This window comes from Topomyia yanbarensis, chromosome 3 (genome assembly GCF_030247195.1).
Source record: "Topomyia yanbarensis strain Yona2022 chromosome 3, ASM3024719v1, whole genome shotgun sequence".
Classification (NCBI taxonomy): domain Eukaryota; kingdom Metazoa; phylum Arthropoda; class Insecta; order Diptera; family Culicidae; genus Topomyia; species Topomyia yanbarensis.
Window position 1 is genome coordinate 94,456,223 of NC_080672.1, and position 26,961 is coordinate 94,483,183.

General features: G+C 39.7%; 2 protein-coding genes across 2 annotated transcripts in view; both read right to left on the reverse strand.

Annotated features, from left to right (window-relative positions):
- The window catches only part of LOC131688762 (CCR4-NOT transcription complex subunit 7), a 32,852-nt gene extending 12,499 nt beyond the window's left edge, over positions 1-20,353 (reverse strand). Inside the window, exons 1-3 of the mRNA XM_058973273.1 lie at positions 19,999-20,353; positions 19,153-19,519; positions 1,593-2,402 (exon numbers count right to left, since the gene is read on the reverse strand). Of these exons, the coding sequence (XP_058829256.1) occupies positions 1,593-2,399 (807 nt within the window). The 5' untranslated portion in view covers positions 2,400-2,402; positions 19,153-19,519; positions 19,999-20,353. The remainder of the gene's footprint in view (positions 1-1,592; positions 2,403-19,152; positions 19,520-19,998) is intronic.
- A 5,246-nt stretch (positions 20,354-25,599) lies between these two features.
- On the reverse strand, positions 25,600-26,760 carry LOC131692608 (ubiquitin carboxyl-terminal hydrolase). Its single transcript, XM_058979762.1, has 3 exons — positions 26,545-26,760; positions 26,349-26,489; positions 25,600-26,280 (listed from the first exon to the last, which is right to left on the reverse strand). Exons 1-3 carry the CDS (start codon positions 26,578-26,580, stop codon positions 25,771-25,773), a joined length of 687 nt encoding a protein of 228 aa, XP_058835745.1. The 5' UTR covers positions 26,581-26,760; the 3' UTR covers positions 25,600-25,770.
- Positions 26,761-26,961: the final 201 nt, after the last annotated feature.

The following is a 26,961-nucleotide window of genomic DNA, read 5'->3' on the forward strand; positions in this document are numbered from 1 at the left end:
ATACTAACTGATAAACGCCCTGGGACAATAAAGATCTGGGACGATGGTTGCACTCAATTATCCCTAATGGATCAACGAAGACATGGTTCAAAGAGTTAGACTCAAGTCAGGACTTCATTCGTGTGCTGTCTAGGCTCATGTACAATCATTATATGCCAATAAGTAGATTCCTTACAACCCCAAAGTTCTAATCTGTGACATCCTCATTCTCCGCAACCTAACTCTATCATATGCTACTAGTTTTTTATCCATTGCTACTCATAAGTCAATTAGATTTTAAGCAGTTATTTAAGTTTGCTCAAGCTCAACAAAGTAAAGAAAATAAACAAAGATCCATAATCGATTGAATTCCAGAACATATGGGTGTAGAAGTTAATGTAATTGCTGATGAACCAACAAGTAACAGAGCTACCAATAGGTTTATTGGTTCTGAATATTTTGTAGCACATCAGTTCAATTTAGCTAGACCACATCAAACTAGACAACAATTTAAAAAAATACTGCCCATTAAAGCATAAGAGTACTGAAAAACAGCAAGTCGAGAAAAACGTTGTTCAAGATTTAAACTTTCATTGAGCCTTTGGATGGGACAACCATGTTTTGGTATTTTTTCGAAGTTTACCAAACAAACCTGGTAATCATACTTGTGCATTGTCGGTCCATACGGGATTTTTATGCTTTTATGGGTAGATTAGGTCTTAACAAAAAGAATCACATTACCTTCATACATCGTTTAGATACTTCCCTAGCAGAAGCCATTTACAAAGGACACAAAACTCGATCTAACGCTTCCCCAATGAGGTGTGCGAAATATCACAACACTTTCTTAAGGCATATTCTTAAGAGAAATATCTCCAGAAGCAGTGGTTTTCAACTTCCAACCCGACTTTGTTGAAATTTATAAGATACACCAAGATAAAAGAGTGCAAAAAGAAAGAGCAAAATGATGAGACCACAAGCCTAACTTCAGCTACCCAGAGACAGATTTTTGATAGCAGAAGTAATACGAGGATAGCATACAGCAAATAAGGATGATTATATTCGGCGTTTGTCATTGTTTTGCTAATGTTTCGTTGTAATAAAAAACGAAAAAATTGTTTTACTCCATTTATCCAATTCAAATATATTTTGCATCCTTTAAGGAAAAATTCACAATTCAACATTTCATTAAATATTTTTTTCAAACAATAACAATCGCTTCAGTAGTATAATTATGTAAACTTGTTTGCTGTATCCTATACCTACGTAACAAGAAAAAAAGCAATAACTTGAAATGACCATAACTGTTCTGTGTTGTGCTCAAATAGGAACTCTGGTTTCAAATATCAATAAACTGCAACTGGTAACTACTATTCGCTCGAACTCTTTCTGACGTGCATCTTCAGCTTGGTGTCGATGTGATTCAGTGACTGATTCAAGGCACTTTCAAAACTGTCACTACAATTGCATTCCAAACTAACGTAGCCGCTAGTATTATTAACGCTATTGATTCCACCATTGATACCTCCCCCACCACTGCTGTTGCAACAATCCGCCCCGCTACTATCGTTTCTACTACTACTGCTACTATTTAGAAAGCTGAAACCATGTACCTCTCGCATCTTGAAGAACGCCATCCCGGTGAGAAGCGAATCCGAACCGGCCTGATGTTGTGGTCCGATACGTCGTAGCTCCAGCTGATCAGCGACCTCCTGCAGACCACCCTTCAGATTCTTGCAACTCTTCATCAGATATTTCACGTCATAAATCGTCGGAAAGTAGATTCGTAGCAGCTCGAAGAAATCGCTCTCCTCCGCCGGAAGGTTCTGATCTGTCAAAAGCTTCAGTAGATAGCCAAAATCATACCCGGAGTGGAAGCTGAGCCACTTGATGTTATCCATCAGTACGATACCGGAGGTCATCAACAGTTCGGCAAAATCCAAAGGATCGATTCCGTCTTCCTCGTGCTTCTTGAATTGTATGCCCGAATTTTGCAGCAGATCGATCGAATCCTGCGCGTACATGTCCTCATTAAGATTGAACTTGAAATTGAACTGCCACGTAGAAAATCCAGGTGGCGTACGACCATCCTCGTCCATAAAAGTCAACCCCAGCTGGATGATTCTCAGTAGATCAACATTACAGCGCAGAAACTGATACTGGTAGTCGGCCGACGAACGGAACTCACCCACAGGACGTGCGACCACGCCCGGGAACTCGGTGTCCATCGCAACATAGTGATACTTCTGCACGATATGCCGAATCGTGCGAAATTCCTCGTCCAGGTTGTGCCGCCACACATCTCGTATACCGCATTCTTCGTTCGATTGCGTATTCATGTTATTGCCATTTCCACCACCTCCACCTCCTCCTCCGCCAGTATGATTTCCTCCTCCGCCACCGCCGACTGCCGATGGCATTGCCTGCAAAATAAGAGAACTTTAGTAAGGTCATTTGAAAAGTCTATTCAAAATTGGTTGTCCTGGTCTGGTGTCGCTGAAAGAGAAATGTGAGAGTTCTAGATTGTCGGTGTCTAGTGTTTAAGTGAGAAAAATATTAACTTAATTGTAATAACTCAATAAGGTTTTTAGAACATGTTCAATAGATTTTTTTACCTGTACTAAAAATCGAAACAAACCTCTCAGAAGATTTTTTTCTATGAATTGCACTTCACTCTCCGCCAATTTTCTCGTCGAATAGACCCTATCAAGGAATTCTGTCCTACTTCCGGCCTCTGCGATTGTTATTCGACTTTGGTAGCAAACCGGAGTAAAAAAGGAGCAAATATTTTTTGTTCCTGATGGCTCCGGAGCAATTTTCGTGTACTTGAAGAAACCTACCGATTGATTCCATGTAGCTCGACAATCTGCAGGTCGGAGTCTTGGTCGATGAGTAGCAGCTTATATTTCCAACACGGCGATTTATGCACCCTCGTCAATAGGTGCTTCGACAGCAAGCCACGGGTAGACGCATTTGTCTACCGCTGGGGCAGAGAGTAATAGTAATCGCACTTGTAGTGTTGGTGCTTCCAGTATCAACAAAAAGTGATTTAAAGTGTTCGTTTTGTGCCCTAGTAGAGCTATTTGTCTACCGCAAGAACAACATGGCGAAGAAGGAAAATACATTCGCTAGGCAAGGAGCCCAGTTTGTGAACATGAAAGATAAACAAATTTGGAATAAACTAGACTTGTTCCGATTGCATTGATAAGGTTGTCAAGTCCAATAAATTTTATGGATTTAAGAAAGATGTGGTTGGAGTACTCCAACAAAATGTATTGCGGAGCAAAAACTGGGAATAAGTGGACACAGCGAAAGCTCATTCGTGTTACTTCCAATGACGCTTGTCTTTTGTACAAAAGTAGTGTATTCCAGTGAACCCACAGCGACGTACAAAATGAAAGTGAAAACCTTCCACAAATGACCGACGAGAGAGATAGCGCAACAATGCAGAAGAAAGAGAGTATCGTTCATTTATTCATTCATTTATCGGTTTAGTCTTAAACCTAGGAATATCCATATCATGGTCGAACTAGGGATTAATCTTTCAGTTATTAAACATTATAGTTGGAGAAAAATCCCGACAATACCCTTTCCATAAAAGAAGATTGGCGAATCAATATTGACAGCGTCATCTATACAAACAACCGACGACCGGGTCTACGTCATTGCAGATTGTGACGAAAACTGATATGACAATAGATATGCTCAATTCTGCAACTCCACCTAAAATTGTGCAGGTATTCATGCTATGCTATGTGTAGCTTGAAACCCTCAAAACAGTAAAATTCGACTGTAACTATTACAATTACAATAAAATTCGAATGCTTTGATATTTTTTTTTTGATTTGGACAACAATATCAAAAAACCGACGCAAATTTTCAGTAAAAGGTATGGAACATACGTGTTTACTTAAAATTATGTTCATTGAATCGTTGACTTAAACATTACAAGGGTAAAGTAGGTTTTTTTCGAGCATCCAGTTTTTTACAGTTTTTTTTCAAGAATGGTTCCAGTTTTTTTGAAAAAAAAAAATGTTGACAACGCTGGTCGCGTGGGTTCGGATGCGTGTGGGACATTGATCTTCATTGACAAGTAAAGAAGAGCATGGTTCATAGAGGTTATACTCGCAATGGTTGCAGGAAGGGTGAAGCATGTGGGAATCATCTCAACGAAGTGGCGCAGTTGACAAATCGTTTTATTGCTATCACAAACATCCGATTGTATGTCGTTTCCCGGAATATTATTTCCCAGGAAACCTTTTCCCGGAATATCATTTCCTGGAATGTGCCAGTTCCCGGAATATCGTTTCCCGGAATGTACCATTTCCCGGAATACCACTTCCCGGAACGTACTTTTTCTCGGTAATTTGTTATACCACAGACTTAACAGACATGACACTCAAATGTTCCAACGAGTCGCAAAAATTTAACGGTCTTTTTAAAAATTTAGCATGACTGCTCAGTACTTTTCGGATTTGCCACGAGAGGCACGCATTTGTTGACATATGACAGGATAGAAAAAATCAAAAGCGCGCCACCGCACACTATTGAGCGCACGCAGTTGTTTTTGTTTTTATTAAAATTGTGGCAAACGAACGATTTTGTGTGATTTGGGATGGATAAAACTAGCGATTTACAGTTGTGTTATAAAACCGTTCAGCTCGAGATCGAAGCTATAAGCTCACTGAGTGAAAGTGGCGAATACGAAGATATTGAATTTATTAAAAATTGTTCATCAGAGCAAAATTTGGAGGAAGCAGCAGCGATCGCATTCGGTGATGCTGAGAACAAATAAATAAAGAAGCTGCAAAATTATAAAACTTGTGTTGAGCCCATGGTCAATGGTCAAAAGATGACAATTGTGAGATTTTGTATCGGAAAGAGAAGCAATACGTTTTAAAACTAGAGCAGCGGCAAAGGGAATTAAAAAAATCTCTCCGTATGAGAAACAAACGAGTAAACGACGCCTTATATCAATAATGAAAAAGAAACAACAAATTTACGATCTACGTAAGGAAATCATGCAGTTGAAATCGCAGAATATTATTGATAAGCGGTTGCTAAAGCAAGTGAGGAAAAACAAAATGTTGCACAACTCTTTGTTAAACGAATCTAGAAAACCAAAAGGGTGCAGATACCCGAATGGGATGAAAAATTTCGCAGTAAACACCTATTTAGCGGGACCATCTGCATATCGCTCCATCCAGCAAGTCAAGGTGCTTTGCCTGCCCGGCACGAGAACAACGCTGCTGCAGTGATGTTCACTTTGCTCCTGGGATCACAACGAGGCCTTACTCAATCGACTTGCACGGAAAACACAAAATTTTTCTAAGAAGGAGAAGGCCATTGTGATCGCTATGGATGGCATGGCGATAAAACCCAGTTTAAGTTACAATGCAAAAAGCGATTCGTTTATCGGATTTCCTTCTGATGGTGTGGATCGAAAAATTGAAAAAAATAACCCTTTCTGACTGGCTACGGAGGCAATCGCAGTATTAGTCCAGGGTATTCATATCTTAGAACAACACCGGTGGGAAAACTTTCAGCTGAATGATTCACCTGGTAGATCCAAGAACCATGCCATATTGTCATCATACTACATTTCTTATTTATACACACAGGCTGTTGGATATCTCTTAGCGCACAATACGCTCGGAAGCTGTAGTGATTCCCACTAACCGGCAGCACTGTTGTGTCTGTCCGTCGGACGTACGAGTACAATAAATGGTTACTTCCTCGTGCACGCGCGTGTTTCCTTTCGGAGTCCTTACATTTTGGCGACGATTGGAGAAAAAAATATTAAATTCGTTGAGGAAGGCTGTAATCAGGAATCAGAATATATTGGCTCAAATGGCACGTTCCCCGTACATAGTCGGGGATTTGTGCCTTTAAATACAACAGGTCTTTGATTAAATTCGAGTTTCGGTTCGGAATTTCAAAACAACACGGCAAATAGACCGAAAAAAAAGATTGCCTGTGAGATCGAACATAACCTTCAACTGACGCCGTAGCTCAAGGGCAACAGGAGTTCTACTATACAATAGGTAACCGTTGCTACTGAGAAGGAGAACGTTGCTGTGAGTAGGGAAACAAAAAGTGTTTCACCTTATTCGGGTAAAAGAAGATGGAGAACAGCAAATCGACACTACCACCCTTTGACACTTCTAACACTGCATCCATTGGAACGCGCTGGAAGAAATGGAAACGATCATTGGAGTTATTTCTGGAAGTAATTGCATTGCTCTGGCTTCTAGAAAGAAGTCTTATTTGTTGCATTTCGGTGGATCGCAGATACAGGATATTATTTTCGATACACCTACCTGAACACTACGCACTCCCTTCAGCTAATTCCGATGTTTACAAAGAGGCGATAAAACTGTTGGATGCTCATTTTGCTCCATTTTCCAACGTACGATCGATACGTGTTCCGGCAAATGAAGCAAGCGGCTGACGAATCTGTGGAGAAATTCGTTGCTCGTCTTCGAGAACAAGGAGGTTTGTGCGAGTATGGCAATGCACTCGATATGCGTGTTACAGAACAGGTGTTCGATAATAGCGCAGCAGACGAGCTACGTGAAGTGATTATTAGGAAGAAGCTAATGAATGTGGAGGAAATAGTGCAAGAAGCACGCATCGCAATAAAGAGGAGATGAAGAAAAATACAATTTCGGTGGAACAAAATAACATAAACTTAATCAAGAAATGGATGAATAAGGAAAAGTGTTGTCGATGTGGGAGTGTTGGACATTTCGCGAACGATAAGTGTTGCCCCGCGAAGAACAAAGTGTGTGATGGCTGTAAGCTAGTTGGGCATTTCCGCAAAGTATGCAAAACTAAGCCGGAAAACCGCAAAACGAAAGACAAAAAGAGTAAGAAAAAAGTGTGGCAAGTTCAAGATTCTGGAGGAGGTGCACAGGGCTGCACAGTGGTTTGAGTAGCGAAGATAGTGACGACGATGTGCAACAAATTTATGCCACCGGGGACAAACATGATCTGGTAACGTGCTACACAGGCGGTGTAAAATTGCAGTGGATTGTAGATACCGGTGCTCACGTTAATGTCATCAGCCGAAAGACATGGCGCCACCTTAAGGAAAATGGATGTAAATTCAGTGCTGTTCAAAAACCACGGAAAAAATCTCAGCGTTTACGGGGATGGTAAAATAAAAGTTTACAAAACATTCAATACGGACATAGCCACCCGTTCGAAAAACGTATTCCACGAGGTGTATGTTGTGGACAACGAATCCGGCGCTAATCTGCTGTGAAAGAATATATCATTGAAGTTGGGAATTCTGGAGATTCACGCAGAGGTGTTTTGTCTTCCAGGCAAGGAGAACTTAAAAGTGGGAAAGATGAAGAATTTACAGGTGAAACTACAAATCAACAAAGAGATAGTTCCAGTTCAGCAACCATGTAGGCGTTTATCAATCTCTCTGCAAGACGTAGTCGAAGAAAAATTGGACGATCTGTTGAAACAGAACATCATCGAATTGGCACCCTTAAAGATTACTTGGGCATCACCCTTGGTAGTTACCCTGAAAGATGGTGGAAAAAAATGTACGCCTGTGTGTTGACATGCGGATGGCCAACAAAGCCATAATTCCTGAGCGACACCCGTTACCCACATTCGATGAAATAATGCCTCACCTAGACGGTTGCAGATACTTTTCAAAAATTGACCTAGTGAAAGCTTTTCACCAGATCGAGCTTGCCTCTGATTCCCGCGAAATAACTACTTTTGTGACACCGAACGCATATTACCGTTACAAAAGATTGATGTTCGGAATGAACTGCTCCGCAGAAATATTCCAAAAGGAAATCGAGCGGGTTTTGAAAGGCTTGAAAGGTGTACTAGTGTTTATTGATGATATTCTCGTATACGCAAGGACGAAGAAAGAGCAGGACGTTAGAGTAGAACTAGTTTTGAAGCGGCTCGACGAACATGGACTGTCAATCAATCGCAAAAAGTCCGAGTTTGGGAAGAGTTCCGTGAACTTTATGGGTCATACCTTATCAGAACAATTTATACTGCCAATGAACGATAAAATTAGTGCCGTCCGATCCTTCAGAAATCCGCAGAACGCCGCCGAGATGCGTAGTTTTTTAGGGTTAGTGAACTACGTTGGTAAGTTTGTCCCAAATCTCTCGGAAATGTCGACCACATTACGGCAAATGACAGTTCAGGGGGCTAAATTCGAATGGACAAATGAACGACGACGATGCTTCAAGAACATAAAAACTGCTTTAGCAAGCCCCAAGCACTTAGGATACTATAGTTCACAGAATCGTACACTGTTTATCACCGATGCCAGTGACAATGGGCTAGGTGCCGTCTTGGTACAGATCATTCACAACAAACCCCGAGTGATCAGTTACGCAAGCAAGAGCTTAACCCAAACGGAAAAGAAGTACTCGACGCTTGATAAGGAGGCTTTGGCCATCGCTTGGGCAGCCGAGCGATTTCAAATGTATCTAACTGGCCTGGAATTCAAGGTAATAACGGACCACAAGCCCTTAGTTGACATCTTCAGCGAAAAATCTTCTCCAAACAAGCGACAAGAAAGGTGGGTATTAAGGATGCAGTGTTTTCGCTATCGAATAAAACATGTTCCAGGGAAGACCAACATTGCGGATCCGTTGTCACGGCTGCCAGAAGAATTAAAATCTAAAATGTTCGATAAAGGTGCGGAGGAAGCACTGTATGCTATTGCGGAGGTTTGCAAGCCAGCCTCAGTAACGATGGATGAGATACAGTGCTCGCAAGCAGATACGGAGATACAAAAGGTTAGAAAGGCTCTACATGAAGATAAATGGGAATGCGATTTGAAACGGTACGCGGCATTCAAGGGCGAGCTATGCTTTGCAAACAATATACTGCTGAGAGGATCCAGAGACGTTACGAGAAACGGTTCTAAAGTTGGCACACATCGGTCATCCAGGTCGTGAGAAGATGAAACAAAGAATGAGGATTGCGGTTTGGTGGCCTGGTATGGATGCTGACGCAGAGAAAACTTGTCGAGAGTGTTTTGATTACCAACTGGTTGCACCGTTCGATCCGCCGGAGCCTCTATGTATCCGGGACTTGCCAGCCGCTCCATGGGTTCACGTGGCAGGGGATTTTCTTGGACCATTACCGGATAATAGCTATGTGTTTGTGTTGATCGACCTCTACAGCCGATATGTTTTGGCTGAACCAATGACTCGTACTACATCACGTGACGTGATTGGCTTTTTGACGACTATCTTTACTAGGATGGGACTTCCGCAAGTGATGACCTTCGATAATGCTAGGAACTTCTCAAGCCAAGAGATGAAAGACAATTGCATTGATCACGGGATCAAGTTGACTCACACTACTCCATACTATCCGAGTGCAAACGGCGAGGTCGAACGCCAAAACCGATCAATATTGAAAATACTGAAAATAAGCAAACAGCAGAACACTAACTGGAAAGTTGCTCTTCAAGAATATCTATATATGTACTCTGTTACTCCACATTCTGTGACAGGTGTTTCACCGGCACAATTGATGTTCGGGAGAAGATTCCGAGACTTGATTCCTCACATCCAAATGCAAGTAATGGACCACCATGAAATGCGTGATCGGGACCGAATGATGAAATACCAAGCAAAAGTCAACAGAGACGAAAAAGTTGGAGCGAAGAAGTCATTGGTGTCGGTTGGAGATGAGGTGTTAATGAAGAACATGTTACCGGAAAACAAACTCGCCTCCAAATTTATATCTACACCAGCGAAGGTAATCGAGCGACGTGGGAATAGCTTGACACTAGAAATTCCAAACGGACAAACCTACAAACGCAACACATCACACGTGAAACCTTTAATACGGTCATCGACCACCGATAGTGTTATTCAAACTGATTTGACTCCACCGGCATCAGTAGTTCGAGAGTTCGCAATCCATGAAAGAGGAGATCGGTTTGGAATCTGCATTCAACTCGAAAGCCGCGATAAACTCTGTTAAGGTAATAATGTATTTTTTTTAGTGGATAAGAAAAAAACTCATTTAATTTCATTACTAGCCTTTACGATCACCAATCACAGCCAATTCTTCCCATTGGAATTTTCTCCATGAAGCCGCGTTAAAACTTAGTCGTATGTACTGCAGTCGTGATTCGCTGGTTGGGCCACAGCCTTGTCCAACTAACGAATTTGATTCGCTAGTTGGACCGACTGACAAATGTCAAAAACTCTCCAAAGGAGATGTTGGCAGTGTAAATGCACCAGTTCACATCTCTAAATATTGTCAGATTGATTGTCAAAGTATATTTGACACGAGATTTTCACGTTCTGATGCTTTTTAGTTGGAAAATGGTCCAACTAGCGGAGGTCCAACTAAGAAGCGGTCCAGCGAATCACGACTGTACACAAAGAGTTCGGCATTTACTGTACAAGAGGTAACACTTTTAAATTACATCATTTTCTTTCGAAAATGACCCACGTTAACGTTAAAACAGGCAAAAATCAATGCAAAGTCGCTCGCAATTTCACAACGGAAACCGAACAGCCTTAACGGCTTTCGTAGCAACATTAATGCTCTTTCATGGCTGTGGAAGAAACTGACAGAAGAGTTCGAGTTTGAACGTCTTTCTACCAACTTTCTCTGTCAGGATACGGTCGAGAATCTTTTTTCGGAAATCCACCGACGATGTGGTCATAACGATAGTCCGAATGCTTCACAATTTGCAGCGGCTTTCAAATATTCCTCTATAGCTGCAAAAAACAAAATCTCTGGAGCCAACTGTGAACAGGACGATGCTCAATGTGTTCTCGATGACGATTCTGCATTTGATAAACACCAACCAACAAAAATAACTCAGTATCGCTATAAGTTGCTTCCTACTGAATTTGATGCTCGTAAGAGATACACGCCGCACGAATTAAATGCTCTTGTGTACATTGTTGGCGCTGCCGCGCGAAAACTACTTCAGCAATGTAAAAAACGTTTAGTTGCAGAGAAAGGCGAAGACGATTTGAACGACCGAATATTGACATTCTCCAGGCTAAAAGATGGTAGAACATTACCAAACTCTAAGCTGTTCGAAATTGGACTTCTGGTGTACACTGTTTTTGTGCAAAGATTTACGAAGATGCTTTATCAGAACCGCAATAATGTAAAAAGTTGTATGAAAAGCTATTTGAACTTTGATTTATATAAGGACTATTTGTGTCTAAAATGCTTCAACATATTGGTTGATAAAATATTTAATACTCTTATTCAAAGCTTTTAAGTCTAAGGTAAAGAAAGTCTTCATTTAAAATAGTGATCACATTTGATTCATATAATATTTTTCTCAGAGTCATGTCTGGTAAGTCTGTGGGTAAACTAACAAACGAAAACAATTTTCATCTCCGAATCCAATTATAACATTTTGGTCGACAGTTTGTTTCAATATGATTCGACTTCTGCTAACCTGCAATATAAATCTTCGATGTGGCGTTTTGAAATGAGCGTGTAGCACCTTCTACATATAGGACGATAAAGAAATTTAAAAAAAATGCATTTAAAATTCGATTACAACTGTTTTTCGTATGGGATGACTTGCTTACTTGCCCTCATAAGGTTTGTGTGCAACATGGGCCATAATATTGCACATGAAGGTCAAAAAGTTGATTCAAATTATTGAGATGTATGAAAGAGGAACATGGCGGCCTTTTACACTGTTTTCGTTTGGCTTCAGGATGCAGCCATTTCTGCAATGACAGGTACTAACGTCTTAGGCCGGACTAAACTCAGGCCTAAAATCAAAGATAGTACCGTGTGGCGGTACCAACTAGATTAAAGCTTACCGCTAGAGTACCAGTAATTGGTTATCATAAAAATGTTTCAAAGATGGTCGCATTTCGAGGCGTTCTAAACTGAACGTTAAGGATTTACACCATTCTAGAGCACGGCATACGCAGATTTCAGATATTTTTCTATACGTAATAAAGAGATGAATCAAGATCCCAAAAGATGGGATTCATAATACGAGTTTTAGATAATTTGTTCAGCATTTTCCGGCCAGTGTGATTTTTTTTTAAAATTCGGGCCCGAAATCTATCTCCTGTAATGTTTGATCTAGTGCCAAAAACAAAAGCTTTTATCCAATTCCATAGAACGATAGCAAGCGGCTTACATAGGATTTTTTCGATACTTTAATTTTACGCGAAACGCTAAAAATGTCATTAAAATCAACACTCCATCATTTATAGAATAGCTATCCGTCTTTTAATTTCATTGCTTTCGTTTCTCTTAGTCTTGAATTTACCGAAAATAGCCAATAAAATTGATACAGACATAATTTATTTAAAAAAAAAAACTAAAATCATGCTGTGAATCTACAGTGCTGTATTATGCTTTTCACCAAAGATTACCACGCGACGGAATCGATTCAAAATAGTAAAAGGATTGAAAACTTTTTAACTGAATCCGCAAAGTTTGGAACAAATATCAGGCAAAATATAGAGCCTGTTGGTCAGGAATTAGACGGTCATGAATTTATTCACCCCTTCATTTCCGGCGGTGGGAAAATTGGAAAGTGTTTGTTACTATTTTAGTACTTATTTAGTTTATTGATATTCCACCCCTTGGGGTGCTTTTTATTCCCCACTCGATTTTTTAAAATCCCCCAAGTTTCTTTTTGGTTCCAAATTTCTTTTTGGTTTTACCCGGGCCCCGTGGTGGTGGAGGAACGCTACGTGGGAAGCTGAGCTGCAAGCAACCGGGCGGGTCATAGGTGGTGGATAATGCTTAATCGCGATAGCAACTAGTTGTGATTTGCGACCCGAACCAGCAGCGGGGGCTGACTGCGGGTGTGGTAGGACGAGGTAGTGGGCCCTATGCGTTCTAGGCCTAAATACCACATGCCCTAAAGCAGCCCTGACACGGCGAGCCAGCGCCGCCTTTAAATAAGCGCTTAGCCCAAATCCCTCTCAATCCCTCTCCTACCGTTATCCTTTCTTCCTTCTGCGGCTGTTCGCCCATCTAAATATGGAAGCTGTTCTTCAATGTCAGCTTCTTTCACCGAACAGCCTAGATAAGCCGTGTAGTGTCGGTAGTGGTTGTTTCAACCGGCTAAGAATTACACTACGGACTACCTGTTTCAGTGGTAAAAATCTACCAAACAGGGAACCCCAATTCCATAGTGTCATGCGACCCGTGCTATGGGTAAAATTGTTGAGGGGGTTTAAAACATTCTCAATGGCGAACGGAGCCTAGGAAGAGTTGGGCGAACTCCCCAGTATGCTGCATTACGCAGCGGAACGTTCACTCTACACACCGATTTTTTTTCACCGATGATCCACTTAATTTTGCCGAATTTTTGTTGGCTGGGGGTTTGCTGAGACTCTCGGCTGATGGTAGTTCGGTGAAGTTTTGTTGAGTTTCGATTATCAAATTTCGATGTGTACAGATGAACCTGCCCAGAGGCCGTGTGGTATCCGGCCTAGAATTGAGCCACTGGAGTCCTGCTCCCATGTCGTAGGAGGCGACTGAAAGTAGGAGACCCTAAGTCAAGGTGTAGTTCTGTGCCGAGGACTTAATGACTGGAGGGTCTAAAATATGCCAATCGCGCACGGAGCATTTTGGGTTTTGCCCTTACTGTGTTATGGGAATCTCTGACACAGTGGACCATTATTTTCTTCTTCTTTTCGCAAAATCGTGGGAATCAAATGATCATGTCCCATTTAAACCTGATATGGCTCGCTAAATGCGTTAACATCCCAACTCGCTTGGTGTCCTCTAGTTGTTGTGCAATTTGTGTTGGAGATGAAATGTACAGTTCTCTAATCAACAATGGTTAGAATAGCACAAATCAATCTCCAACATAAACGTACAACAACTATGAATTTATCTCGACTCATGTAGGAAGGTAAAGCTTCCATAGCATTGATTCAAGAGCCGTATTTCCATAAAGGAAACTTCTATTTTGGAAAGTTACTTAACACTGCCTGCATTGCTTACAACAAGACAGGCATGACTAACCCACGTGAAATGCCTCGTGCTTGCATTCTTACAAATAAGGCTATTGACGCGTGTCTCAAATTGGAGCTCACAACTCGCGATATCTGTGTTGTCACAGTTACACTGACTGTCGGAAACGTAGACAAAAAATATATATATATTGTTCAGCATACCTACCGCATAACGAATCATCTCCTTCTGATGATTTCAAAAGCGTTGTATCATATTGTAGCAGAAATGGGCTTCCGCTCATTGTCGGCAGTGATGCGAATGCTCATCACATCATTTGGGGCAGCTCAGACATCAATCTGAGAGGCTCTGAACTGATGGAGTACATAAGTAGTACAAATCTCCATATTCTGAATGTGGGAAACCGACCAACTTTTGCGAGGTCTGGGAGGGAGGAGGTTTTAGACATAACACTTTGCTCTGATAGAATTTTGCATGAACTGGGAAATTGGCAGGTTCCAAATGAAACTGAACCGTCTCTATCCGATCATAAATATATATTTTTCGATCATTTTGATGTCACTTTCAATGTGGTGACATATCGTAATCCTAAATCTACAAACTGGGACCTCTTTTTGGAAAACTTGGCGACTAAATTTCATGGATATTTTCCAACAATTAGTCAACTAGACGACTTAGATGACTTCGTGGATACGACAAACTCATTCATATTAGCATCCTACGAAGAAGCTTGTCCGCTTCGTACTGTTAAATCGACTAGGGGAACCCCTTGGTGGAGGGCTGAGCTTGAAAGAATGAAGAAAATTATGAGAAGAGCTTGAAACCGGCGTCAGCATGATGACTCCAGGGCTTTCAGGTCAGCTCGTAGTGCATATAAGAAATTTCTTAGATCTGCAGAACGGGCTGGCTGGCAAACCCTATGCACTAATGTCTCTAGTTTGAACGAGGCTAGCAGATTAAATAAAATTCTCTGCAAATCGAATGATTTTCAGATGAACTCCTTAAAAACCAGAGATGGTGTTTATGTGACGGACGAAAAAGATGTTCTTAATTGTCTCTTCGACACACACTTTCCAGGTTGTATCGATCCGGAGTTGAACAATGTTCACAGATCTCATTCTGGTGATTCGGACTCGTGGGCGTTAGCACGCACATTGGTTTCCACTGAATCGGTCAAGTGGGCAGTTGACAGCTTTGCTCCATACAAATCACCCGGAAAAGATGGAATACTTCCCGTGCTACTGCAAAAGGGATTTGATATTCTTAAACATGTCTTGAAAAAGATTTTGCTTTCCAGTCTTGCTACCGGGTATATCCCGAAAGCATGGCGAGAAATAACTGTTAGATTTATTCCCAAAGGGGGGCGCTCGAGCTATGAAGAAGCCAAGAGTTTTAGGCCTATCAGCTTAAGTTCATTTCTTCTGAAAGCTTTGGAACGGATAATCGATCATCACATCAGGAACGTTAGTTTAGTTGAATATCCACTGCACAAAATGCAACATGCATATCAGTGTGGGAAATCCACGATCACTCTGCTTCACGATGTTGTTTACAACATTGAGAAAGCCTTCTCGCTCAAGCAATCTAGCTTGGGTGTATTCCTAGATATTGAGGGTGCTTTTGACAATGTGTCCTTCCAGTCTATTCTGGAAGCGACGCGCGGTCATGGGATACCTGCATGTATCTCAGATTGGATAAACGCAATGCTTAGTAACCGCATACTTTTCTCGTCACTGCGACAGGCTGAGATACGGAAGTTGAGTATTTGCGGTTGTCCTCAGGGCGGCGTTCTGTTACCTTTGTTATGGAACTTAGTAGCTGACGGCTTGTTGAAGAAACTCAATGAGCTTGGATTTCCAACCTACGGGTTTGCTGACGATTACCAAATACTAATTACTGGATTTTGCATCGGAACAATCTTTGACTTAATGCAACAGGCATTAAGAGCTGTCGAACAGTGGTGTCGACAAGTTAAACTATCAGTTAACCCAAGCAAAACTTCAATGGTTCTTTTCACGAAGAAGCGAATAGCAACCGGGGTTCGTCCCTTGCAGTTCTTTGATTCTGAGCTACTGTGTGCAGATCAAGTCAAATACGTTGGAGTTATATTGGATTCCAAACTGAATTGGTCTGCTCACATTGAGTTCAGAGTCAAGAAAGCGTGCATGGCCTGCTGCTCTTGAGGCACTTCTAAATATCAAACCATTACACATACACTTAAAACAAGAAGCACTATCATGTGCATACAGACTGCAGGTTACTGGGCTTTGGAACAGTAATCATGTTGATCTTGCTACCAGTCATACACGATTGTGGTCACAAATGGTTACATGGGGTGAAGATATTCTTGCTCCCAGCGATATTACACTCACTTGTGGTTTTCCTTGCAGGACATTCCATGTGAAGATTCCCTCTAGAGAGGAGTGGTTGTCTGGCTTTATGCAAAGACAACAACAAACGCAAGTGGTTTGTTACACTGACGGTTCTCTGATGGAGGGACGTGCTGGTGCTGGTGTCTACTGTCGTGAAATGAGATTGGAACAATCTCACTCACTAGGTAGATACTGTACTGTATTCCAAGCAGAAATCTTTGCGATTATGTGCGGGGTGCAATCGGCCCTTCAACTGAGTTTGTCCGGCAGAGTTATAAACTTCTGCTCCGATAGTCAGGCTGCAATCAAGGCCCTTAGCTCAGACAAATCCCGGTCCAAGCTAGTGATCGCGTGCCGAACCCAAATCGAAGAACTAAGCATTGTCAACACTATCTACCTTGTCTGGGTGCCCGGACATTGCGGTATTACTGGAAATGAATGGGCTGACGAATTGGCTAGGGCAGGTTCAGCGATTGACTTCGTTGATCCTGAGCCCGCGCTGCCAATTTCGACAAGTTGGATAAGGGAAAAAATACGGTCCTGGGCTTCGTCCGAGCACCGCAATTATTGGAGAAATCTACAAACGTGTCGCCAAACAAAGGCGTTTCTAGAACAACCATGCCCAGTGGTTTCGAAAAATCTCTTACATTTTTCGAAGCTCCACTGCGGTATGCTGACCAGGATTTTAACCGGCCACTGCAAACTCAATTATCACATGGCAACTATTCAGCGCGCTGAGTGTTTTTCATGTGATCTTTGTGAATCCGACTACGGAGCCTCATATCATCTGATATGCAACTGTCCAGCGGTAGCGCAATTGCGATTTCGAGTCTTCAGCCGTCCTTATATAGACGAAACCATGTTTGGTCGACTGAAACTCAGAGACATACTAAAGTTTCTTATCCAATGTGGTAAAGAGCTTTAGGCTTATTCGCAGGCAAGTTGAACTACTTGTGAGTTTAACTTACCTGTTGTTTATTTTTGTTTTGTGCTGTTATTTTTCCCACCCTTCCAATTCTACTTCCCCACACCTCCTTGTCCTTTCCTTCCGCTCAGGAAGTGATGAAAACACACGGCAAGGCACAAATCCCCGACTATGTACGGGGAACGTGCCATTTGAGCCAATATATTCTGATTCCTGATTGATCTACTGCCAAAAACAAAAGCTTTTATCCAATTCCATAGAACGATAGCAAGCGGCTTACATAGGATTTTTTCGATACTTTAATTTTACGCGAAACGCTAAAAATGTCATTAAAATCAACACCCCATCATTTATAGAATAGCTATCCGTCTTTTAATTTCATTGCTTTCGTTTCTCTTAGTCTTGAATTTACCGAAAATAGCCAATAAAATCGATACAGACATAATTTATTTAAAAAAAAAAAACTAAAATCATGCTGTGAATCTACAGTGCTGTATTATGCTTTTCACCAAAGATTACCACGCGACGGAATCGATTCAAAATAGTAAAAGGATTGAAAACTTTTTAACTGAATCCGCAAAGTTTGGAACAAATATCAGGCAAAATATAGAGCCTGTTGGTCAGGAATTAGACGGTCATGAATTTATTCACCCCTTCATTTCCGGCGGTGGGAAAATTGGAAAGTGTTTGTTACTATTTTAGTACTTATTTAGTTTATTGATATTCCACCCATTGGGGTGCTTTTTATTCCTCACTCGATTTTTTAAAATCCCCCCAAGTTTCTTTTTGGTTCAAACCCAAAAGTCGTTCGTAATCTGTTCATATAATGATCAATCTAAATTATTTTTTCTATCATCGCGGTATCGAATGGGTTAAATATTTAAAATGACAGTTTCGCAATCATGTCGCTATCTAGTTTTGCTAATTTTCAGTGATGAACACAATAAATACTCAAAAATTTAAAAATATTTTCAAGCAACTTTTCATGTTCTAAACGGTTTTCCGGGAAATGATACATTCTGGGAAATGGTTTTCCGAGAAATGGTACATTCCAGGAAACGATATTCCGGGATATGGTACATTCCGGAAAATAATTTTCCGGGAAATGACGTACAACCTGCAGACGCAAATAGCGTCAAGAAATTGCTGGGTGTGATCTGTTCAAAACCCGAACCCGACCCGAATCCAAAAATTCCAAATCCGAAAAACCCGAACCCTAAAGTTTCAAATTTAAAAAACCCGGATCCGATCCGAACCTGAGAAATTCAAATTTGAAAACCCGGAACCCGACCCGAGCCCGAGAAATTTAAATTTACAAAACCTGAAACTTGTTTAATTGAGCATCTGGAAAACAATAGGGTATATTATTGAGGACTATATAAGCCTCATTTGTGGCTTGGACGGAAGCTACATACGAAATACTGTGGGTGAACCTTTGCGTCGATGATTTAGGCGAGAAGCATTAAGATTCAGTATTGTTTATCTTCAGAACAAAACATATCGACATCAAAGTTTTACTTCAAGGGGGCACCTAGGTGCCTTGTGAGATTTGTTACCCATCTAAAGGCATGGTGGCTGATTTGCTGAAACTTATGCTGAAACCAGATCAGCAAATATGAAGACAATGTCACTTGCAAGATATCTTCATTTTCAGCAGAATCTTTGTATTGTCGATACATATCTCTATTCCACAACGGAATTTAAATGCTTACTTGGCCAAAAACGTTTGTCTAAAGAAACATACTACTACATGGTAGGTGCAACAGTACAATAATTTGGCTCTCCTGCCTATTCTGAATTTTAATCAAACTATGTTGTATAACAACTCAAATATATTAAACATCCTCAGTATGTCAGAACTAGAGTCGGAATTTAATCCTTTAGATAGTGTCGCTGTGTCTGACTCTAGTCGTATAACGCATCGATCTAACAACTCACCTGTGCCTCACTTTGGGGCCTCTGTCTGTGCTGCTGTTGGGGCAACTGTTGCTGCTGCTGCTGTTTCTGAAGTGCCGAAGATCTTTCCTCTTCCGACTTAGAATCACTTAACGTTGGACTATTGGCAGGTGCTTTCTTGTTTTCATCCGTCTGCAGTTGTCGCTCTTCGTCTTCTCCAGCGTCCGGCTGTTGGTTTGCTTCGGCGGCCGCCGTGTCGTCAGCCACAATTACCACAGAGCCACAAAAGCTGCTGGATCTAGCGATCTAGTTGCCGTTAGTGAATCGCACACCACACTCCTTTTGCCTGCGTTGGATTCCAGTGCAGGACACAGATTTGGTTGGGTTCGGTGTGGTACCACTTGTAGAACTAATTGGGACGGAATCGTGATACGAACGACGAATATCAAACAGAGCACGATTGCAGCATACCGAAAATGAGAGGGCAATGATAGAAGGCATAATAGAGTATTCCGAAAAGCAATTATAACTATCAACGACGCCGTAATTGTTAAGCTCGTATGGAAAAGGTAGTGGTATTTTCGATAACTGTATGAAGATCGGAGACAAACATTACGCGGCTAGGGTTGTTCGTTAATTGGAATTTGTTTTGAAATTTCTAGTTCGTCAAGCCTGTGCAATCATTGTTCCAAATCAACTTGTTTTGAACATTAAGTTTACTGTTAACCTGACCAAAATATGTGCGCCGATTATCGAGTTATATCACGCCCTTTTCAAATTTTACTCTATTCATTTGACATAATATAGATATACAATATTAACAATACAAGGAATGTTATTAAAATACAATATATTTACGAAGAACCCCCTGATACTTTCACGACTTACCCAATCGCGGAAGCGGTTCAACCAGCTAGTATGGCCACTCGATACTCAAGTTTTTCTCTTGTTGCCTTGGACTGCAATATACGGGAGGAACTGGAGCTGTGAACCGGATGCAAATACGAAACACTACACAACAAGCCCACACAAACGCACGAATTTCTGCCGGAAGTGCACTATTCCCTCTGTTTCCGAAGGACAATAACTTCCAGGAGATACGCTCGGTACACCTAGCTGCTTCTTCTGGTTTATCCGCAAGGTTTTTTCTTTCTTTTTCCCCCTGCTTTGGCTGCAGCCACCACCGCGAGAAAAATGATTCGTGTTCGCGTTTGTCTCGTTCGTTTGTGTCTTTCACAATCGTTTTTGTTCGAAAGTGTGCGTGAGATCGAAAGTTAAATGAAAAATGCAAACTGACAGAACACAGCGTAATTACATTGAAAAGGTTTGCTCATTATACACGCGTCACCAGAAACCAGGTACTAGCACGATCGAGGGGAACGACACTCCGTCATTTGTTGATGGAATAAACTTATAATTTAAAATTCCGATTGGATTTATAAAAATTGGTATTGGTTAGATCAAAATGGATTCGAATTAACGACATTACTTGATAATGGTTTGGAATGGCCGAGGATAGTTTAAAATGTGTCATAAAAAATTAATTGAATTCGATCGTGAACCGACAAATGGGCGAAACTAACAAAAATGTACACAAACAGAGATTTGATTAATATCTGAAAGAGGAGTAAAAATACTTTATAAAAAATATAAAAACTCATTTATAAATATTTCACACTTCATGAAAATCAATAAAAAACAAAACGGCGAATCCGACTTTCAACTGTAAACAAAGAGCCAGGCGGGTTACGCCTCTGCATTTCTAAGGTAGTGTATAAAGGCGAAATTGACAGCATCATTGTTTACAAGGTCCGTAAACAGAATCGCCCCAAACAAAAACCAAGTGCTTGTTACGCCAAGGGGGAATAACAAATTTTCCCCTCCAGCGAGCACGGCGAAAGCCACATTTGATTTTTGTTTTTTGGCGACACTGCAGGGCGAAATTGAGAGTCGTCAAAACAAGAGGGCGACTCAAAAATGGCCTAATCAACATTTCATAACAACACGGCGAAATAATCTGTTTTCAATTTTATCAACGAAAACGTTATTATATAAAACATTTTAGTTATGCTTCCGAAAACTAGTATTGTTTCAAAGTGTTTCAATACATTTGAAGGCGCAGTATGCAAACACTGTTAAAATATTGAAAGTTTCGAAAATAGAGCATGTAGAGTTGCCAGTTACATCAAATTGATCGTAATTCGAGCAAAATTGGATTGAGATTGGATAAATTTGTTGAGTTTTTTTCAAATATTTTAGCAATACTCGATGTGATAGAAATTTTTTTAAATTTTCTAAAATTGCCGTAAAAATGAAAATTCATGCAAAATCGAACGGAATATAACAATTATTCTGAAGTGACGTTCCCCTCGAGCACGATAGCTATACACAGATGCCATTTCAAAATGGACCATAAAAGTAATACCAAATAAATACATATTGTATTTGGTAATACTATATGTTAGAAAATATGTAACCGACAGTTATTTCTTATCATTAGTCTAAAGAACATACCATACATTATTTCTCATTGAACATACTCTCCTTAATCCCAATAGGCAAGGTTCTTTGTCATTTGGCGTGAAGTACAAACAGAAAAACAAACAAAAACGCAGTTGCAGTTTTTGATGAGCTTAAATATTGTTAAAAATGTATGAAATTAGGCGTGTTCTTATTCAAGTACATTTTGTTATATAAGGCTCAATCCAAATTGAAATAAAAAATAAATTTAATTCTCTTGAATAAAGCTGTCTGGAAAGTTTGCTATCACTTTTTATTCGGGACTTTTCTCAATGAGAAGTAGGTGCCCATTAGACTAAAAATGATCCTAATTAGCGAGCACAACACCTTTTGGGTTCTTTTTGAGGTCCCAAATGACTGTGCAAATTATGCGAGCGATCGGTTGCTCCCCGGACGTGCGAAATGGTATCAAAGTTTTGTAGAAATTAGTATGGGAACATGTACTTTGTTGCTTATCCACTCGTACAGATCACTATTTCACGCAACTTGAAAAATTAATGGAATAAAAGTAAGAGTAAAAAATAATTGAAGAACCAATGGAATCAAAGAATACCCCAATATTGTATATTTCATTGGAAACGAGCCATTCAGTCATTTTGATGCGACGAATTGAATTGGCGCATTTGATAATAAATGCTCAAAAACGTCGAAAAATATGTATTACCCAAGTTTAATGTGTGCTAATTATTTAGTTTAACTGAATTTGTCAATAAAACTGACTGAAAACTGTGCTTCTAAAGCTTCTGGTTTCCAAATGTTTTATTTACAGAAAATTGCATCACCTTTTATTAAAGTGTTATTCATCCCATAAGAAATACATTGCGACGAATCGTGCGCCGAATCTTGTTTCGACGAAAAATAATCGTCGCGTCTTCTTTGGAAAAGTACGGACTATAATTATAATTATTCACCTTAGGGACCATCCATAAATGACGTAGCGTTTTTGAGCGATTTTTAACGCCCCCCTCCCCCATTATAGCATTTCGTCACAAACTTCTAAATACCCCCCTGGTAATTACGTAGCTTGACGGTAACTCTACCCCGCCTTGTCACCGCATTTTTTTTTTAAATAAAAAACGGTGTTCGTTATTCCCCTTTAAAAAAGATACGTAGCATGACATGACCCCCTACCCCCTGTCGTCACACATCATCACAAAATACAAAACTCCCCCTCCCCCATATAATGCTACGTCATTTATGGCTGATCCCTTAATACCCCGTGATTGAGTCAAAAATCCCAATTTTAGGTATTGCAAATCTTTTCTAAATTCCACATCGAGACATTTCAGCCCTACGCCACCAAGTCGTGCGCCGAATTACGCGCATGTTCACTTCGCATTGGTGCAAGCAAAAAACGGTTTGACGTTTATTTTTGTTTCGTTCGCACTCATTTGTGTCACATATAGCAACAAATCGACGAAACGCTAGTTCTCGACAAACATATGATTACGGCCTAAAAGCCAACTGTCAAAATTCACTTTGAATGGAAATTCTGGACAAACCGTTACGCGCCAATCACAGATGTTGGTAGTAAACGAAAGAGAAAAGTTTTCTCTTTCATAAACTGTTGTGAACTGTGTTCGACTAGTAACGGTTTCTCCGGAATTTCAATTCAAAGTGGATTTTGACAGTTGGCTTTTAGGCCGTAATCATATGTTTGTCGAGAGTTTATCTCGGGATTGGTTATAGTTTTTCATATGCGTGTAGGCATTGTGCCGTTTTGACATTTGAATTAAGAGGCAAAATAAGGACTGGCAACAAATTACGAACAAACTCAAGATAAAGAGAAAGAATGGTGGGAACACTTGACATATTTATCCGCAAAGTTTTACAAGAGTATAAAACTCACTGAAACGAAGATCATGGTAATTATTACTATATTGGGGGTTTAAATTAAAAAGGGTGTACCAGTGAATTTTGGTAGATAATGTACCATGCTTAACGTGAATATTATTCCTGTCATTTGTACCATAACCATTCCGATATAAGGATGTGGTATTTATTACTATTTCATGGTAATGCAATAGTAATGTTTACTACATACCTCTAATTACACTATATGGTTAAAATTACCATGTGTATGGTTGTTTTAAAAAGTTCTAGCTGGTTATAGTTACTACTGAAGTTTACCATGTTATAGTAATAATAGTATATGGAATTTCTTTTAGTTACATCAGAAAAGTTTTTTTTACTTTAATTCTATCAAGGAATGATTTATTAATTCTTTAAATTTTACATATCTCAATCTTTAAATTTAATATTATTAGTAGTAGTTCTTACCTACAACGTTCACATCAGTTTTAAATCCTTAATAGTATATGGAATTTCTTTTAGTTACATCAGAAAAGTTTTTTTTTACTTTAATTCTATCAAGGAATGATTTATTAATTCTTTAAATTTTACATATCTCAATCTTTAAATTTAATATTATTAGTAGTAGTTCTTACCTACAACGTTCACATCAGTTTTAAATCCTTACATTTCTTTTAAAATACAAACAAATAAGCAGGTCATCCTCATACATAAATTCTGTCTGGAAATTGTTCCAGTTTCTGACAATATGAAATCGCTTCATAAAGCTCTGGATTTTTATTGATATCTAGAGGATGGGAAATATATTAAGAAAATTTTGGCATTTGGGCTAGTGTCAGAATTTACTAATGTTTTGCTTACCAATGAGAATTACGCATCCGTACCGCAGTCGACAATCAATTATCTTCACTTTATTCGACTTTATCTTCAAAAAACTTCAAGCGAAAAGAACGGGGAAAAATTGCATGAATGCAGAGAAAATGGTTTTTTCACAATATGGTGGATGCAAATTTTGCAAATACATTATCACCACGCAAACATTACCACGCTTGTAGTAATTTCAAAAGTGAACAGTGTTCAGTCAAAACACTGGTAATTCCTTTTATTATTACCATGTTCATAGTAAAACTGATTGGAGTCGAAAGAGTTGGGACAATTCGACCACAAAGGTACATTGAAATTGAAAATATTGGTACTTATTCCAACCATGGGATCAAGGTAAAATCAAATATACAAAACAGTAAAAACTACCATACGGGTTTCTTCGAATCATGTAGTTGTTTCAACCATTATCTAGTAGTTTCATAATAATTTATGGTACATTTTACTATTTATTGAAAACGTGCTTTCTACCATGACTATGTAGTTAGCACTACCATGTCTTTCTTCTCAGATAGTACTCAAAAGGGCCCCTTACACGAGGCGGTAGTAATGTCATTACTGAGCAGTAATGTCACTTTTAATGAACCTGTAAGGCGAGTAATGATGGAATTCCCATACAATTCCAGTAATGACACTACTTAGTAATGACACTTTTATTGCGCGTGTAAAGCGGACCCTACACGAGCAGAAATATTGACAATAAATCATTTATTGATCAATATATTGATGGTGTAAGGTCATCTTGAAAATATTGATTCTGTAGAATTTAATTGGGATTGATGGATTGAAGCAGTCTTGTCAATATATTTCAGTTTTATTGACAATATTATTTCAGTTTTATTGACAATATTTCTGTCTCGTGTAGGGTCCGCTTAAGGGCCGTTTTATACGTTCAATATTTTTGTCAATACGAGTATTAACGTTATTGCTTCAATACATCAATCCCAAATACATCGTCAATACAACTTTTTTTCCATTACACACACGTACAACACTGTCTAGTATTGACAAAAATATTGAACGTGTAAGGCCCGCAGAATTTCGTCATCACTCGCATTACACGAGATAATTAATAGTGACATTACTGTTCAGTAATGGCATTACTAATACCTCGTGCAAGGGCCTCGTATGGAAATGCAAAAAACTGGATAAAAATCGCAAAGAAATCTGCTTTCGGACAATGGTTTTCAAAGCGTACCATGCGCAATGGATCTTTCATGACAATCCTTTACTTGCTATCACATACCGAAACATAATAAAAACAATTTGACCATGTACAATCCAAATTCAAATTTATTCGTAAATATATTCACAAAAAGCAGACTTATTGTTCCGAAATACACTCATAAGCTAAAAGTTCAAGTACGGCAGTCCATTTCGACCGTTGCTCGTGAGATTTTTATAAGGTTTGTCAAAAGCGAACCTTGTTTTAAAAAGATTCTACCTCTACTGTGTGGGAACCAGTCCTAGCAAAGTAAAGCGTACCTCGTTGGGATCTCGAGCAACATATTTTTTGCACACGGCTATGGCGTCTCTCAGTAAATTCTCCGGATCAGTTTCACCGTGAACGACGGGGAAATTTTTTCTTCCATCCAATTCGTACAGTTTTCCCTCGAAGTGAACAAATGCAACAAAGTGATGGAAAACCTTAACGTTAATATCTGGGGCTGCAGTTTGGCCTTCGTTAGCCACACTTTCATGTGTTTCAATAAATCCAGAATCATGTTCCAGTGCCTTGCCACGCTCTTCCGGTGATTTATCTTTTGTAGCATCGTAGTACTTCTTCATAACACTGCCCTCTTCCAATTCAATATCCGGATTGTTTAGTATGGCATGAACCAGAGCAATTGTCCCACATGCATTATGTACATATTGGCGAGTGTAAAACAAGTTTTTTGGATGTTGAATATTTTTGGCTTTCAACTCTTCGTCTTCGTTGGCGCGGAATTCCTCATACTAAAAAGAGTTCATTAACTATCTATCATAACCTCTAAGTACTATTCATTAGAATAATTTATACTAACGATATCGGAGCACGGGAACAGGAAAATTAACGATTTAAGCGGAGAAGGAACAAAAGCCAACAACTCATCATCCATTCCATAGATGTCGACAATATTCCACAACGGTGACACACCCAGTTTCCCCAAATAACTGTTGAGTACCTTGAAGCAAGAAAATTGTGATTCTGATTGATGACCTACCAAGTGCACAATTTACCTCCGGGTTGGATTCCAATGGCAGCCAGGTGTTCATGTTGGTTACTGTATTGAATTAGTTACTTAGAAGTGTAGCAATAAGAAAACTAATGCTTTGAATTGCTCAGTACAATGAAAAACAAAATAATGAATGAGTTAACTGCAAAGCCGGCTAAAAACTTTTTTACAGCTTTGGATCTGTTGAACAATGAAAGCTGAATTTATTTTGTTTTTGATGACTGACAGCAGTTCAACCCTTTAAAGTCCAGGAGAATCTGGAAAAGCTTTTGAATTTAGGCCGTTTAGAGCATGTTCAGGAGAGTTTCAGTTTTAGATTTATAATTTTGACAGTTCTATAATATAAAACTGGAAATTTTAAAACTGGAACTTTCTGTCCCCAGCAGCAGTTTTAGCGGGTGCTCTATTCAGTTTAAAATTC

Coding starts and splice junctions, on each gene's coding strand:
- LOC131692608 (XM_058979762.1), bottom strand. CDS start 26,580: ATGAACACCTGGCTGCCATTGGAATCCAACCCGGAG. Junction 26,490..26,544: donor CATTGGAATCCAACCCGGAG/GTAAATTGTGCA, acceptor TCTTGCTTCAAG/GTACTCAACAGTTATTTGGG. Junction 26,281..26,348: donor TGTTCCCGTGCTCCGATATC/GTTAGTATAAAT, acceptor AACTCTTTTTAG/TATGAGGAATTCCGCGCCAA.